Here is a 16,645-nt window from a genome sequence, read left to right on the forward strand (position 1 = left end):
ATGAATGCACAGATATCCTTCATTGTAAGCACTTCCTTCCGTTCGTTTTTCTTTTGGTCCTCTGGCTCCTACTTTACTTTCTGTTTCCGGTTGAGCGTGGAGTTTGGATTTTCCAATCTTGGTCATCCGGCTGTACGAGTCCAATCCATTCTGTGGTCAAGTACATCACATTGACTGTTCTTGTGACGGGATGGGATGAGATGGATTGAAGTGGGAAAGGAATCACAGGCCATGACTCTATTCGTCCATCACCAATGTCTCATTCTCCTACCCTCATATATACCTCAGTCCTCTACTTTCGCTCCCGATGGCTCTGCCTCCATGTTCCGCTTTACCAGCATAAAGCCGATTCTTACAACCTCAGCTCCGAATTCAAAATCAAAGTCAACTGACAAACCCATTAAACAGGAAGGCCAATTCAGCCTAATCCATATTCCCCTTCCACTCTATGCCTCGCTCCTCCAACCCATTCTCCGCATCCTCCTCCCCCATGGCGGTCCAACCCATACTCCGCTCGATCCCGAAGGGCCCCTCTCAGGCCTCTCCCCAGACAATAAACACCACTTCCTCAATATATCCGTCACCCCCCTCGAGTGCAGTATCGTCTGCCATGTTTCCTGGGCACAAAACGTCTTCGCACCATTAATAGCCCGGCTACCGCCGCAAGAAGCAAAACAATGCCACATCTCGAAAGACACCTACATTGTGTTCAGCGTCAATAGCGCTGGCATGGAAGCCGGGCAGCGGGTCATGGATCTGACGGCTCCTCTCGCAATGGCCGCTATTCCTATTTTCTTCATCACAACATACTACACAGACTTCATTCTGGTTCCTTCGAAAGATAGACAAACGGTGGGAGCAGCACTGCTAGAAAGAGGCTTTGAGTTCTCCGAAAATGAAAGTGCATATGTTGTCCAAACACCTAGTCTCAACCACGCCCACGTCCACTCTCGCATCCCATCCGGAAGTAGCGAGGCCGGCCCACCATCCACACCACCGCCTTCCAATGTCGCAGAGCTGCAGATCAGGACGTTCAAACAGCTGAGGAAACGAGGCGTCGTGCCTTTCATCGAACCGGATTTAAATCTTGTGCAATGCTCTGGCAAGGAGATCCTACCAGATGACTCGTACCACTCCCATTCTCACTCAAATTCTCGCTCCAACTCAGGCTCAAATGGCTACTCAAACGGACATACCTCCCACCACATCCCAGAAAATACATTTCTCAGTACCATCGACCCCAAATTCTATATCGGGCTCATCTCCGCTCTCATTACTCAACCACGCTTCCTCTCCATTACGCTGGCACAGGACGACCCACCTTCTCTGTTATTGGACAAGAGTCTGCTCTGGCTGTTTGGGAATAGCATCGCTGGCGATGTAGATGGGGAGTTAGTGCCTATCTTTCTGGATCTGGCGGGCTTGCCGTTGGAGAGTACGGGTATTGTGTGCGGTGTTGCGGGGAAGCTTTGTGAGGTCGAGAGAATGGGTGGATGTGGAGAGAAGAATGGGGATGTGGATGCGGAAATGGAAAGTGAAGGAGCGGAGTTGAGTTATTTGAGTACGGCGAGGGCGGGTGCGGTTATTTTGAGTAAAGGGGGAAGTGTCAGGGCATTGGAGGCGTTGGGGCCGTTGTTGGAGACGGAGGCGGAGTCGTGAGGTGTTCTCAATTCAGTTCGGTTCTTCTGATTACTCGACGTGGCCACGGTGGACTCGACGGTTTCGCCGGGAGACTTCATCGCTGAGTGCGGCTGGCTGCCAGGTCGGACTTCTAGACGGCATATGCATGCACGTGAATGAAGGTCGAGGGAAGAAAAATAAACCGACACATACTCGTGGGAGAAGCGAACAAATCAACGATAACACATATCGCGCATGAACGATACTGTATGAAGCACGCATTTGGAACAACGAATCGGATCGGATCGGATTGGATCAAATTAGCATTGGTATGAACAGGATGGGACAACGAAAAATTTGCATCTGGAGGTGTTTTCTGATCTTTCGGCGCTTTTTCTTGCATATCCTGGACTTGGACATGATGAACGATGAAAAGAGAGAGAGAGCAAGAGAGAGTCGATTGAGAAAGAACAAGATGTGATGAGAATTGGATAAGATCATTGGATTTTGTACTAATATAAAACCCTGGATTGGCTGGCATACTTAACATTTTCATGAATGATGAAGGAAGAGGTGGTAGAGGTTCCTTAGTGTTGCCATTTTGAGCGGGTTTGCATAGCATGGTTATTGGTTATCGGCACGGCAGGATAGGCGTGGATAGCGAGGAGCATATTCTGATTTGGACTTAATGTTATGGGTGACATAAGAATATAAGATGTGAGATGAGATGGAGATATACTGAGATAGTATAAAAATATGAAAACTGAGGTCGAAAATCAAATGAGCGTCCTTCTAATCCTGGCCTTGCGACTTGTCCGTCTCCCTTTATGATTTATGGCCCTTTACAGCTACTTGCTTTCATTCTTCATCTGCTCAGAAATAGTCCTTGTAGACTCAATCCGTTCCCCATCTCTTCCCCACTCAAAGACTGCAGACAGAAGACTAAAAGGTTTCCTTCTACTAACTAACTACTTTAAAAGAAAGTGCTGCCCTAGATACTCTGTCCTAAAACAGTCAAATCAAAATCAATAGCCAACAGTTACCTAGAAAAAATATCAAACAGTCCCCAGACGGTAACTTGATTATCGACTGCGCAACAACTGTAGGTATAATAGTGTACTCAGTCCCGCGCTCCCCTGTATGGTAACTCACTCACTCACATGACGCTCACCATCTGCGTCTTTCCATATGTAGGTATGTGAAGGGCCGTCACATCTCGCAGACTTTTCATGCCGCAAGCCAGAGGTTACTTACTGTTGCTCCCCGTATGTATGCGATGCAGCCTCCCTTTGGATTTCGATAATATAGCTCACATCTCATAAAAATAATTGAAATTTAGACAGAAGCGAGCATATTCGAACAATCGACTGGAACGTCTCGTATTCTCGACTTTGGAGGAGGAGGAGGAGGAGGATTTCGAGTAGATTTTGCTTGTTTATGTTTTGGATGGGGGGATAGCCTGTCTCTTGAATTGGGGTGAGAATGGGGAGTGGATGGGGCGGATGTTGAGGTACCGTTTCTACCTCCTGATGGAACCGATATATCCATTTTTCTGGGGACCTGTTCATGAAAGATTAAAAGTATTAGAGCTTTGCTCATAACTGAGAGCATTCTGAGTCGACAGATATTGTAAATAGATTAGGGGATGGTTTCAACAACAAGAGAGTTTGATTTGATTTTATTCGGAGAAAAAGTCAAGTCGTGAAAGTGGGGAGAGAGCCGTGATCGTGATCAGATGATATGCAGCTTTGACTTTCTGCGATGCAAATGGAGGCCCTCCAGGTACATCCCAAAGAAGGGAAATCGTGACTTTGTTTGAGGATCTTGCATCCTGTTGCATCCACCTTAAAGGATTGTATCGGTCTTGGCATCAATGACTTCATCGATTCAGAGGCCTCAACATCGCGATCGCACCACACCACTGAAGCAAAACCCCGCAATAGCACCCAGATCAACAGAACGTACCACATCAGTCCTCCCAGAAAAAGATCCTCGGGAATCATAAAGTCGCACATGAAAACACAGCATCGTACGAGTATATTGCTCGTACCACTCGGTACCTGGCCTTGACATCAGACCAATAGCTCCCTCCTTAACAAGTTGAACCAACAAAAGTAGGTATCAAACAGCCAAGTAAAAAAGTAAAACCTCAATTCGCCGTGTGGCCCACTCGAAGCTCAAATAATCCGGGGAAGACATGGGAAGTTTCCTTGAGAGCAAGCCCAGCCCAGCCCGCCTGCGCTGCCGGAGAAAAACATCCAAAAGGCCAGACTCTGGATGGGATTCTGGTTTTGCCGTGGTGCAGGCTCGCTTAAGCTAAACCCCTGTAGATGTTCATGTCTACCCCGCCGATCGAGTGCGGCTTGATGGGGGACTGGCCATCGGGGGTTCGTATGTGCAGCGTAAAACTGTTGGATATATTCCTATTCCTTGGGAGGTGAGTGCATTTTGGGGGAGGGTGTGTTGATTTATTCTGGAATCATAAGGTAGCTCATAGCTGGATGGTTGTTGGGCTTTAGGAGCTTAAGGTAATTACCTAAGTTACCTTAAGGTGGAGCTCAAACGGAGTGGAGCTGGGGAGGAGAATGAGAATGACGCTAGGGCAGTTAGTTCTAAACAAATAATGAATGACGTCTGTCAGTTTAACAACAGCGCCTACGATCACGATCCAGCCCCATTATTATTATTATTCATATTTGAATCAGATCCACGACGGCAGTTCAATAAGAAGTACCTAAGGTATCCGTAAGTACCAAGGTAATGCATAGTAACAATAGAATAGGAATAGTATGAAAGCACAGAAAAGAAATGGGACCGTGAGACCATGACCACAGCACAGCTAGCTGTAGCAGAAACAGGGCACAGCCAATACGCAGTGCAGCACTTGGTCAAAGGAGGCAAAGGCCAGGCAAGCTTCGTAGCGTCCTCATGTAACGTGAGGCAGGAGACGCCCTGTGATTCGGCGAGTGCCACAGGCGAGATGCACCCGGTGCACCGCCCTCAGCCATTGGACAGGAGGCACCGCGTCATGATGTTATGATGAGGGGAGGGGAGGAGAGAAGGAGAGGGGAGCTGTCTGCCTGCCTGCAGTCGCTAACTAGCTAGCTGTGAGTAGGTAAGAGCTTGCTTCCCCTCTTCTTCTTTTCTTCCTCTTCTCTTTCATTTCACTCCGTCTCTGCAACATCTCTTCCACGACCACAACTACTTCAATCAGCATTGAAGTATTGCATAGCAATAACACAGCACAGAACAAAGTACCACAAGAGAAGCTGCAATTATGATTGATCCCACTCAGGTCATCGAGGCGTTCGGAAAGAAGACTTCGAGTCTCATTGTCCCCACACACTCCCACTCACCCTCGCCAACGGCTCTCCCAACTGTCGTTCCCAATGTTCCCACATACGAGCAGGTCGGAGAGACAGGAACCAAGACACTCTGGGTACGTTCTCAACCTCCATTTCTGCACAGCTCTCAACTAACAATCAACAGGTCGTCTTCGTCCTGATGTTCCTCTCCTCTCTAGCATTCTACTACCTGGCATTCCGTGTCCCAGTTGTAAGTCGACAATCAATACCCCTCCATCTATGAGCTTAAATCTAACACAACCCAGCAAAAACGCCTGTTCCACGTCATCACCGCCCTCATCACCACCTTCGCCTCGATCTCCTACTTCGCCATGGCCACCGGTGACGGCAACTCCTTCGCCCACATCGTCGTCAAGGAAGTCCACAAGCACACCCCCGACACCGTCGAGCACGTCTTCCGCCAGGTCTTCTGGGCCCGTTACGTCGACTGGGCACTCACCACTCCTCTCCTCCTCCTCGACCTTGCCTTCCTCGCAGGCATGAACGGCGCCAACATCACCGTCGCCATTGTTGCCGATCTCATCATGGTCCTCCTCGGTCTCTTCGCTGCATTCGGTCACTCTGAGGGCCAGAAGTGGGGATACTACGCCATTGCTTGCGTTGCGTACCTTGTCATCGTGTACCAACTCGTTGTACCAGGTCGTCGTGCCGTCGCTGCTAAGTCCAGCGGTACCGCTAAACTGTTTGCTTCCATTGGTGGTTTCACCCTCATTCTCTGGACTCTGTACCCTGTTGTTTGGGGTATTGGAGATGGTGCCCGCAAGTGGAGCGTTGATGCCGAGATCATCGCCTATGCTGTTCTTGATGTCCTGGCCAAGCCAGTCTTTGGATTCTGGTTGTTGTTCGCGCACGGCAAGAATGCCAGTGCCATTGATGGCTTCTGGTCTCATGGACTGAACAGTGAGGGAAGCTTGAGAGTTGGTGATGATGATGAGTAAATTACTCGTCATGACTCTCATCTCGCAACATAATGACAATCATAATCGAAAAACGATTACAATATGATGAGATGCCGCTGGATTCTCGTTAGAGGAGGAATAGATTGAATTGATCGGACAGTGGATGGATGGATGGATATTAGGGAATTTTTCACGAGGTCAACGGGACGGATGGATCGGATGGATGTTTTCATGGTCAATGAGTTCTCGGGTCAGCTTAGCTGATGGCTTTGCTTGCCTTTGTGTACAAGATACTGGACAGTTGCAAAAGCGTGCACTTCATCGCTTTCTCTCACACACGCGTGCATGCGTGCGTGCATTAGGCTCTGGATAGTTTAGCATTAATGATATTCCTGCTTGTCATTCATTCCTTTACATTACTTTAAGAATATACCCTGGTTGTGTGAATTTCTGCTCCACGTCGCCATCGAAATGTGCTAGTGATTGACAGGCAGCATCAGTCAAATAAGTAGGGACGAGAAGAGAGGAGGAGAGACGAAATTTGAGGGATATTTTATTATTGGGGGATATTTCATTGAGGGAATTGTTTCGATCACTTTCGTTTGTGCAGGCAGGCCGAGGTGGATTCGCTGAAGGTAGGCAGGCAGGTACCTCGCAAGGTAATCTTAGTTGGAACTGGATCCACACCACACCACACCATGCCCACTTACGTCCTTTCTCTACCTGCTCGCTTTACCTACTTAGGTAAGATGAAGATGGGAGAATGAGTGTGGATAGCATGTCCGGGATGTAAGAACAGGAAAATTTTCGAGTTTCCTTTTCAATAAAATATCAAGCGTACTTAGTCTACTGCTTCACGCCATACTCCTTTCTTTGCTGTGTCAGCATTCTATGCGCGGAGTTTGGTTGAGGGTTGGATGGATGGAAGATTTTGGGTCGTGGACGGTGAGGGAGGATGTTGTTGATTTGTGTTTATGTCTTCATTTATATCGATAATTATTTCTATATCTATTTCTATTTCTATACCTATTTCTACACGTAGCTCTCTTTTGTTGTTTAAGATGGCTTGCAAGGTAAATGTCATCTTGTCAACCTCCAAAGCCGGCATTGATTTCTCTGCTCAGCTCCGCAACCAGTTTATAGTCACAGTCGAGGCAGCCAGGATCCCGTCTCTATCCTCGCTCGAAGCAATAACTGCTTCATCGATTCCATGCTATTCATTGCCTGCTCGCCGTTTCGTGTTTTTCTCTTTCAATTTCAATTTTGCGTATCCTCCATTTCATTCCCTCCCCTCATATCGCCTCTCTCCTCGGCAGCTCCCTGCCCAGCCATAGCAGCCTCGATCATCCCCCTCATCCACTCGACGAACCCCCGCGGCGCATCCACATCATCCATCATCATATGCAGGTTCCGCAGCGTCTCCTCTTGGATAGGATGCACGCGTTGCCACATCTCTTTCTCATAGGCGGCGATGTTCGTGTCTACTCTTTGAAGGACTTCTTCAACCCCATTCGAGTCCAGATGTCCTTGTGTGCTTGACTTGGATGTCGAGTCCTGGAAAGAGGAAGAAATCGCCTTTGAAAGCTCCAGCGCATCTTTCATTGCGCAGTTCACTCCCTCGCCAGCAAAAGGTGTCATGAGATGTGCTGCGTCGCCTAGGAGTGTAAGGCCGCGCTTGTGAGGCCAGGTGAAATCCACGGGGAGCATGTATAGGGGGCGAGCGGTGATACCTTCTCTCTCATAAGTCTTCTTCTTCTCATTGGTAGTACTGGATACCATATCAGTTTCTTTAGCCATAGCTTCCATCTCAGCATCACACCCCACAGAAATCAACTCCCTAATCCCCTCCCCCCAGTTCGAGCCCCCGAAAAGCGATTCATCACCTAAAAGTCTCTCTTTGAGTTTCAACGGAGAACTACACAAAGAGGCGATCCCGTAGTCCTGGAGGTGCGATTCGGATTCTGTGCGGAGCATGAGATAGACGCGTGCGGAGTCTTCGGCGCCGCGCTGGGACATGACGGCTTTGAGGTGGGACATGGCCATGAATGAGCCGGTGCCGATAGTGTTTGATAGGGAGGGGTGGGAGGTGCTGATGTGCGGGATGGTGAGGGTGAGGCAGGAGATGGAACTGTAGTGGGGGTGGATGGGGGTGAGGAGGGAGCGGATGCGGGAGTGGGCGCCGTCGCAGCCGATTAGGATGTCGAAGGATTCTTCTTTTATTTCTGGTGGTGTTGATGCTGGTCCTGGTTCTGAGTTGGATGGCGCTTGGGTTTTGTATCGAACGATCCATCTCCGCTTCTCAGAGGAAAAAGATGTATCCTCCTCCACACCCACTACCTTACATCCCCATCTCACGCTCCCTTCATCCACCTGCCCCAGCAACAATTCCGTCAGCTTATTCCTCGCAATTTCCGGCCTCTGACCAAATCCCTCATCAGACCAATGCACCTCTCCCCTCGAATCAGCAATAATACTCGCTTCGCTACATTCCTGCTTCAACGCTTGGAATTGAGACGTGAGATTGCAGGCTGAGAGGCCGAGGAGTCCGGAGTCGGCGTGGAGGTCGAGAGAGCCGGAGGGGAGGGAAAGTTGGACTGGAGAGGGACGGGCGCGGAGATCGAAGAGGGTGTAGGATATTTGGGGGGATGGGGAGGTGGAGAGTAGGGAGGCGAGGGTTAGGCCGCCGGGGCCGGCGCCGAGGATGGCGATTTTGATTTGAGGTTTGGGGGACATGGTGGTAGTTTTGGGGCGAGTACGGTTGAAAAGATGTATGGAGATGTTTATCGTGTTGATTTGGCTCTCTTAAACCTAGGTAAGTAGGAGGTGGGTGGTTTTGTACGTAAATCAGAATATGAGGTGAAGCCCATCAAAGTGGACTGGATGCTAGTGATGATTTCAATTCAATTAATTAAGATAACGAACTTACCTTGTGATGAAGGAAATGGTGGGAATACTTATACTTCATGTTGATTTTCAATTGGTTCAGAACAGCATAAATCTGGAGTTTACGAATGTCCGGCTCAGAGATTTGGGTATTGACTGAAAGGAAGTGATGAAGTGAAGTTGAGTCGGGGCCGAGATGTTGCAGAGGCTCGGGGATTTCTTAGCCCGAGATTTGGCACGTGAGTACGTATATTTTCTGGATTTGTTTGTTACATCTGTGCACAGTCTTTGAGAACTCTGATACATGTATCTATACAAATCAAAAGTTTCCATTTAAACTTCACTTCAGGCCACGTCCGGGACATAATGGGCAGATGAGCTTTGGTCACGTGGGGACAGCGGCAGGCTTAAAAGCCTGTCTCGTGTGGTTTGAGTTAGTTTAGATCGCTTCAAGAGCAATAATCAAAGCTAGATACTCCTATTAGGGATCATCTTAATCAGTTGCACTCTTAAATCATTATGATTGCCTCATACACACCACTCAGGGCTATGGTTTTATCCTACCTTATCTCCTAGGGCTCTTACTACGAAAGAACGGCAGTACAACTCATATGACGTTAAGTTTCACTATAAAAAGTCTTGCGATGTTCTTTCTGGGGCTTGTCTCTTCAACTCACTGCTTATCAGACCCCGAAGTGCTTCAGGCTCAGGCCTTGTTGTCTTTCGCCTGCTAAGCGAGACTTGTCCAGGAATAAACGCGCTGACGAGATCAGCAATTTCTCCTCTATTGTGGGCGAGTTGCAAGTAAAGGTGTCAACACTACTGAATGAAGCATTTACGTTCGGACAATTCATTTGTGCGCTTTCGCAAAAGAGCTTTAATAGAGAAGGATGCGATTGGTGCTCGGGGACACACAAAGTGCGAGTTTGGTTTGTCAGATTGCTCGTCTGTTCTTGGATATCTGTAGTGCTTATTATCCCAGTTGGTCTTCTGATCACGCCACGTAATATATCACAGTCTAAATCAAATGGGTAATCTAAATCTGGTGTCTTCAATTCTTTTGACGACTTCGGGACTTGCACTTCGCGACCTCCAAACGTGTATTCAGACATCATGGCAACCTCTCCCTCTCCTCCCTCCAGTACAAGTCTTGAATCAGAAGCTACTTTGCGCATAACTAACGGATCATGTCTGTGCAATGGCGTCACATTCAACATATCAGGTTCTCCGTTGAAAAGATTGGTCTGCCACTGTCTTAGCTGCAAGAAATCAATTGGATCTTCATTCATGGCTATGAATGTCTATGAACTCCCTGTAAGCCTATACCAGGCATCACTCAACTCTTTATACCCCAAATGGTCTATAAGATACAATGATTGAGTGAAATTGGCCCTGCCTCAGCAACTTCTCTTCGATCCTAACCCAAATATCAAAACGTACATCGATGCATCTCCAGACTCCGGAAACGCCATCAGTCGCGTCTTCTGTGCCGACTGTGGATCAAGACTATGGGTGCTGAATCCAAAGCATTCAGACTTCGTTCTTGTGCAGGTTGGAGTGCTGGATGTCGACTTCAAAGAAGAGGGACGGACTTGGAAACCGGACCAGGAGATGTGGTGTCGTTGGAAAGAGGAGTGGTTGGATGGTGTGGGCGTTGGTGAAGAAGAGAGGTTTGAGACCGATGGATAGGCTTGAAGCTTTTTATTTGGGAGTTAAGTGTACTAGATGGAGATGAGTACCTTGCTTTCAGTAGCTTGAAACGCTCTTAGTGAAGCCCTGCTGAAGGTCTCTTGCTGAAGGTGTTCGAAAAACCGATTACATATATACATTTGTCTCCTTTGAAATAGTCTAGATCCACTAAATTACAGCTTGGATTATATTTTTAAAATAATAGTTCGTGACAGCAGTGGCCGAACAGCTGAGATGCTACAATGTCCCTGAAAAGATGCTGACGACGAGGCGGACTTGAAAGACAAAGGTTTTCAAGCAAAAGGTACCAATATCAAACGTGGCGCAATGCTGCAACTAAAACAAAAGCTGCTGTGCCACGAATTTCATTGCAGCATTATCAATCAGGAAGATGCTCTCGGAGCCAGCTCCTAGCCGCTCTCCATTCGGCTTTCAGACCAATCACAGCCTACCATCTAATTGGCAACCCCACGTTTGTCAACAACCAAACACAAAGCATTCGTTCGTCCTCTAGTAGATTGCACCTGGAGTACAATTCTCTTGGCTATGAAGTATGATACTCTGTGGAGACCCGTCTCAAGAATTCATAGATATCCTTCCCTCCTGGCCCCAGGCAATCAATCCAACAACGCTCAGGCATCCTGTAAATGGCATCTGAGTTGTAGCGTACATGAGTCCAAATATTCGCTTGCAGAAGTCTGTTCGCAACTTCGCAGGCACGATATAAGGGGGTCCCGCAGTAAAATGTCGCAGCGACTACAATCCATTCTAGGCACTCAATCTTGTCCCAGGTACTGAGTGGCATGCCCAGGGCAGTGATCTCGGGACGCCGTCGGATGATGTTTGAGTTATGATACGTTGGGCACCGTCCGCATGTGCATGCAATGTAGTCGAGCTCCCACCTTCTATCGGTAGCCTGCAGACTCAAGTTCTCGAGGTCTGCACTGGGAGTCTTGAAAATCGGAAGGCCCATGTTGGACGAGGTTTGAATAAGGTCCAATCTTGGGTAAATTTTATTCCAGAATGGAAGACGTGGCCGAGAGCTTTTTGATCACTATAAAAGTCTTAAGTGGCGGCTCATTTTGAAATTGATTTTTGATAATACTAGCTCGGACTCGTCTTAGTTGAGCCCACCTTCGCCTACTTAAAGTGACAAACTTGTCAAGTGAGCAGTAGGCAAGAGCCAACGAAAGTAGGTTGTTAGATAGACTAAGCCCACAACCCAAGCTCAAAATAATTTTCAGTAGCCATGTTAGAAAGATGCATAAAAGTCAATTTCTTTGTATCAGAGTATTCTGGCATAGTTTCAATCTCAAGGTATTGTACACAGCAAGTTGTAATTTTCAAGGAGCTCAGGTGATTGAGCAAGATCGGAGTCTTCAGAGATTTTTAAGACATATCGATTATTATCGGCTCAGCACTACCGCCCCTCATTTCATCCGTATATGGGGCTTCTGCCTCATTATGCAGTAGTTTGCTGCTGTGAACCTAACACGTGTCTCTATGTCTCCAGCATTCCAAACGCCCACTCATGGTCTTTGAGAAAGTCAAATATTTTCTGCCCATTTTCTCCTAAAATCCGAACCCATCGAGCTTCATCAAATCGATATAAGTCTTCCGCAAAGCCAACCTCAAGGTTATGTGGATTCCACTGGCGCAATTCCTGTGCCCGTTGATAGGCTATAAATTCTGTGCAGTCACAGTGATGCTGTATCGCCTTGACAAGCCATTGTGCACACATGACGCCATTCCATCTCGACATTGGAATGCAGGATGCCTCCATAGCCCAAGCCCACGAAGATTCCGACTTTCCTTTGTCGTCAGAGCTGGAATCTATGATGGGAAGCTTGAAAAGTGGGAGACCCATGACTCTGTGGTAGTACTATGAAGTGATATTGCGAGTTGGCGTTCAATGTCTTATGTCGTAACGAAGAACTGGAATAGTTTGGGAGTGATCACCAGAGAGCAGAAATAAGAAATTGTGCCTTATGTCTTTATATCAAAAGAAGAGATTAAGCATTGGTGAAGTGCCGATTAATATCATATTGGTTCGGCTCACTAGTGTTACGGCGGTTGTCCACCAAAGCAAAGACGGACTGGCAACGACACCGCGCTAATCACCAAATAGTAGTTTTAAAATCGGGAGTCTATAGTCTCAACTGAAATCGGGCACCTAAGCTTGTTCAAATTGCCACAGTCTAACACCTGGCCGAACAAGGATCAAGTGGCTGCCTCTTTCCCAATTGTCGGGGGATCACGTGCATAAAATCTGGGAATAATGGCTGCGGAGCATTGTGGTCTAATTTCATCTCTTGATATATTCTTTTATCGATCTCTGTCTCTATATTTCTATTAATCTGAACACGGTGTACCCATGGCCTTCTCTATTTCTGCCAAAACAGCTAGGCACTTCTCATCCTCCCACCGCCTGGTTATGACCTGCAAACTAACAGGCGCATCGACATATTTCTCTCTTTTATACAATTCCCAATTAAATTTATCTTGAGGATTTCTCGGCACGTAGTTCGTTTCCTCTACATCAACAATTTGGTCGACTTTCGACACTGGGAAGACTGCACCGGGATATTCGAGCATATTCCACTGCGAAGTGTACGACCAGTATTTAGCGTTCCCGAGTGGTGGAGCAGCGCCTGGTCCGGCTGGACTGAGGATGGCGTCAACTGGGTGAGAGTCTGACTTTCCAGTTGAAAGCCAAAGATCGTTGTACCGGGCACGATATTCGTTGCGTTTGACTTTCAGCTATTCGACCGTCAGTTTGCAATCCTTGGATGTGGACATGGAAAGAGCAGGACTCACAGCCATGACATCTTCTACCGTCCTGTACTTCACATTATCATTTCCTTTAAGCATCCACTCTGTCAGCGGCAACATCTTCTCTCCACCACTCTCGATCAGATTTTCCAGCGCCTTGCCACCATCTTCATAATACAGAGCCTGCGTCAAATTCCAACACTCGTCATGGCCTTCAGGAACCCAGTTCACGATCTCCATACCAGCTGCTTCGAGCTTGGCTTTAACTTCTTTGAGAGCGCGCGTGATGGGTGGATGAGGACGCACAATTCCGTCGTCCCAGAGAATGGCGATTTTAAGTTTGGGTGGCAGGGTCACAGACCGCCAAGGAAGAGGGACGAGGTAATTGTCTTTTACCCAAGGTTCGTAGCTGAGGTATGTGGACATGAATATTTCGAGACCGGCACGAGAGGTTGAGAGGGGTCCTTCAGTAGGCGAGATTCTGAAAATGTTAGTTGAGCGAAGGAGGCATGTGCGGATAGTTACCCTTCTTGTCCTGCAACAACGGCATGTGAGCCTTGTTTTCCCATTCTTCCTGGGCTGGGCTTGAATCCGTAAACACCAGTGTTGGCGGCTGGACAGCGAATTGATCCACCAATGTCACCACCAATCCCCTATTTTGCTGTGTAAGCGACAATTCGATGAGGAGATTCCGGGGAGTAATTAGAACCTGAGCTTACCAAAATACTTCCTCGACAAGCAACTAAAGCACTCTCGCCCCCAGAACTTCCACCAGAGGTCAAATCCGTATTCCACGGATTTGTCGTAGCCCCATAAATATTCGTACTAGTCTCCAGATGCATAACAGACTGCGGCTGTGTGGTCCTAGCATAGAAAACACAACCAGCTTCGTAAAACACATCATTCACGGTACAGTGCCCAGTACGAGGCTCTCCGATCCAAGCAACATAACCACCATTCGTTTCACAGTCTGCCATCCCATGATGCTCTTTTACGGAAATGGGGAGGCCGTGCAGTGGTCCGAGAGGTTCGTCGAGACTGTCGAGGTACTTTGCTCGAGCGATTGCTCGTGTGGGCAAGAGCTCTGTCACGCAGTTTGTCTGGTTGAAATGTTAATGTTATGATTGGTGAGTTAAGTTTCGTGATCCGGTCAGGGGTACCGGGAAAGATGGGGTGAGGACGAACCAACTTCTGAGAAAGAGCTGCTCGTCTCAAGAAAGCTCTTGTGATAGTCTCGCATGAGTACAGTTTATCTTTAATAACTTTCAGTAATTCGGGGACATCGTAAGAAGTTATCTTGAATTCTTCTTCTGTGAGAATATCTTTGAATATTGGCATGACATTCCTGGGAAGTGGATCTGGGAGAGTGGCAAGGGGAGGCGTGACTTCGGCTAGCGAGTCGTCGCGGACCTTGCGCGCCTTGGCGATGAGAGAAGCTGCATCCATTCTTGTATAATGAGGCTCTGCGAATGTGAGAAGGTTATTTTGTTATGTTTACATAGGACAGAAAGAGTGCATGCTCGTGGTGAGTTTTAAGAGGAGGGACTAGCTTAAGCGAGGAGGTAAGCGAGAGCGAAGCCGGAGTTGATAAGTGTTTATTACGTGCCTGGCTTAAATGATTGGAGGGAGATTGCTAAAAGTCATGACTAGGTATGGGTGTGTTTCTTATCGTGGAAGGTGATTGAGAGCGCTCATTATAATTGCTCGTATTTGCTCCACCAAGGTCCCAATTGGGGAGATTGGCGATAACCCCCATTCTTGAGTCAGTGACTGTCACTGCGGCTACATACGGCAACTCAATACCACGTGTTGGGTAATAGATCAAAACTAGGATGATTAGCTATCAAACATATAGCTCCCTTGGGTTGGTAAACAAACATCTTGCGAGTGCGGAGAAGAACCTTTAATGACGCTGGCTTGGGTGACCTGACACGAGCAGCGTTTTAGTAATCTGGTCTTTTCCAAGCATTGATAGCCTAGATCTCTTCCACTACCGAGATATAATTGCCTCTTTGTGTACTGCTTCTTACGGAAATTTATAACTTTGTGGTACGAGGGAGGTTGCCTATGTCGACAACTTAAGCCTTTTGCATTTAAACATCTCATAATGGCCGTGTTCAATTTCAATTAGTTCTTCTGTAAAATATACTAGGATAGACTAGTGACTATCCAAATCCATCATAATTGCTCCATTAAAGTCTATACAGTAATGTTGTGGTGTTTTTTTGGTCCTGCAGAGAGGCAATCCATTTATGCTGCCCCTGAATGCTCGCTTAACTCTTGATCAAATAGAATAGTAAACAACCTCAGTGGCAAAGCTCCATATTGGCTCACCAATCCATTTCGTCCAATCGGAAATCAACTACCCAGCTAGGATTTATCTGTGTTACTGATATTTTACTCAATGAAGCTATGAATATGATAAATCGAACTTATTTGCTGGCAGAACTTACTACTCGAATCGCTTCGAAGTGCTTCTCCAGGAAGCGGGATGTTATCCCACACATTATCACGGTCGTTCTTGATTAACTCAGAAGGTCCCGCATCACTCGATTTGATGTCGTTGAATTGTAATAATGTATGTACACTAGTCTCCTAATTAGCTGTACTCGCCGGCAACGTTGATCCATTTCTGAGTGCTTCCAGATACTACCACACCAGATAACCATGGCTTCTGCCACATCCAGTAGCCAACAAACATATGAATATCTGTGATACAATACAAACCACTCCTCATCGTCCCTCCTTTTCTCCTTCCAACGAACCGTCTATGCCCCAATTCCAACCTCAAAATTCACACCACCTGACACCTCTCACACCTCCTATGTCCAAACCAACACACCGCCCTTGTCCCATCCATCACAGTCGGCGCTGCTGGTGTAATCCTCTCGCACACGCAGCATCTCCAGCGCGTAGGCCGAGCGAGTGGCATATGATTGTTTGGTTGTGGACGGAAGGGTGGCCAGTAGCTCATGTCTGCCCTCGCTGTGCTTGCTTGTACAAGTTTCGAGTGGAAGAGGTACTTACAAAGGCGCGGTGACAGTCACTCCAGATACTAAGTAAAGTTGCAATGGTTGTTTGTTGTGTCGTAAATAGAATCTTGAGGTTCGTTGTATGTTGCATCGGAGCAGACGTGAGAACGAGCAAGATAGGGAAATATTTATGGAGAAAGAGTTTCGATACAGAGGATATTATTCATTATGACTTGATTAAAAGGTCTGGCTATTGGGATTTTGCAGTTTGTGAATATTTGCAAGACGAAGTCCTAGAAGGGAAAGCAGATTTTGAAATGGCTTGGTACGTGAATCAAGCGGACGGCAGAAGATGGATTTACTACCAAAGGCCTACGATTAGACTTATGCTTGGAAATATGTCATGAATATGTGGAAAAGCAGGACATTTCCAATAGGTCGCGGC

The 16,645-nt window shown here is 47.3% G+C and overlaps 4 protein-coding genes across 4 annotated transcripts; 2 read left to right on the plus strand and 2 right to left on the minus strand.

The window, feature by feature from the left end:
* ONS95_008849 (uncharacterized protein) lies at positions 1-1,659 on the plus strand (the record flags this gene model as incomplete). Its single annotated transcript, XM_058502409.1, has 2 exons — positions 1-24; positions 409-1,659. 2 exons carry the CDS (start codon positions 1-3, stop codon positions 1,657-1,659), a joined length of 1,275 nt encoding a protein of 424 aa, XP_058361338.1.
* A 3,238-nt stretch (positions 1,660-4,897) lies between these two features.
* ONS95_008850 (uncharacterized protein) lies at positions 4,898-5,923 on the plus strand (the record flags this gene model as incomplete). The annotated part of the gene is made up of 3 exons (XM_058502410.1): positions 4,898-5,059; positions 5,110-5,175; positions 5,231-5,923. 3 exons carry the CDS (start codon positions 4,898-4,900, stop codon positions 5,921-5,923), a joined length of 921 nt encoding a protein of 306 aa, XP_058361339.1.
* A 7-nt stretch (positions 5,924-5,930) lies between these two features.
* Positions 5,931-9,047, minus strand: ONS95_008851 (uncharacterized protein). The gene is made up of 3 exons (XM_058502411.1): positions 8,811-9,047; positions 6,300-8,685; positions 5,931-6,249 (listed from the first exon to the last, which is right to left on the minus strand). The coding sequence occupies exon 2, from the start codon at positions 8,615-8,617 to the stop codon at positions 7,142-7,144; it is 1,476 nt and encodes a 491-aa protein (XP_058361340.1). The 5' UTR covers positions 8,618-8,685; positions 8,811-9,047; the 3' UTR covers positions 5,931-6,249; positions 6,300-7,141.
* A 3,706-nt stretch (positions 9,048-12,753) lies between these two features.
* Positions 12,754-14,887, minus strand: ONS95_008852 (uncharacterized protein). The gene is made up of 6 exons (XM_058502412.1): positions 14,835-14,887; positions 14,414-14,777; positions 13,948-14,328; positions 13,754-13,881; positions 13,274-13,709; positions 12,754-13,216 (listed from the first exon to the last, which is right to left on the minus strand). The coding sequence occupies exons 2-6, from the start codon at positions 14,672-14,674 to the stop codon at positions 12,809-12,811; spliced, it is 1,614 nt and encodes a 537-aa protein (XP_058361341.1). The 5' UTR covers positions 14,675-14,777; positions 14,835-14,887; the 3' UTR covers positions 12,754-12,808.
* Between the last annotated feature and the right edge of the window lie 1,758 nt (positions 14,888-16,645).

Source organism: Cadophora gregata (genome assembly GCF_030347475.1).
Source record: "Cadophora gregata isolate MNR1 chromosome Unknown scaffold_3, whole genome shotgun sequence".
Lineage (NCBI taxonomy): Eukaryota > Fungi > Ascomycota > Leotiomycetes > Helotiales > Ploettnerulaceae > Cadophora > Cadophora gregata.

Coding starts and splice junctions, on each gene's coding strand:
- ONS95_008851 (XM_058502411.1), bottom strand. CDS start 8,617: ATGTCCCCCAAACCTCAAATCAAAATCGCCATCCTCGGCGCCGGCCCC.
- ONS95_008852 (XM_058502412.1), bottom strand. CDS start 14,674: ATGGATGCAGCTTCTCTCATCGCCAAGGCGCGCAAGGTCCGCGACGAC. Junction 14,329..14,413: donor CAGCTCTTTCTCAGAAGTTG/GTTCGTCCTCAC, acceptor CATTTCAACCAG/ACAAACTGCGTGACAGAGCT. Junction 13,710..13,753: donor GTTGTTGCAGGACAAGAAGG/GTAACTATCCGC, acceptor TAACATTTTCAG/AATCTCGCCTACTGAAGGAC.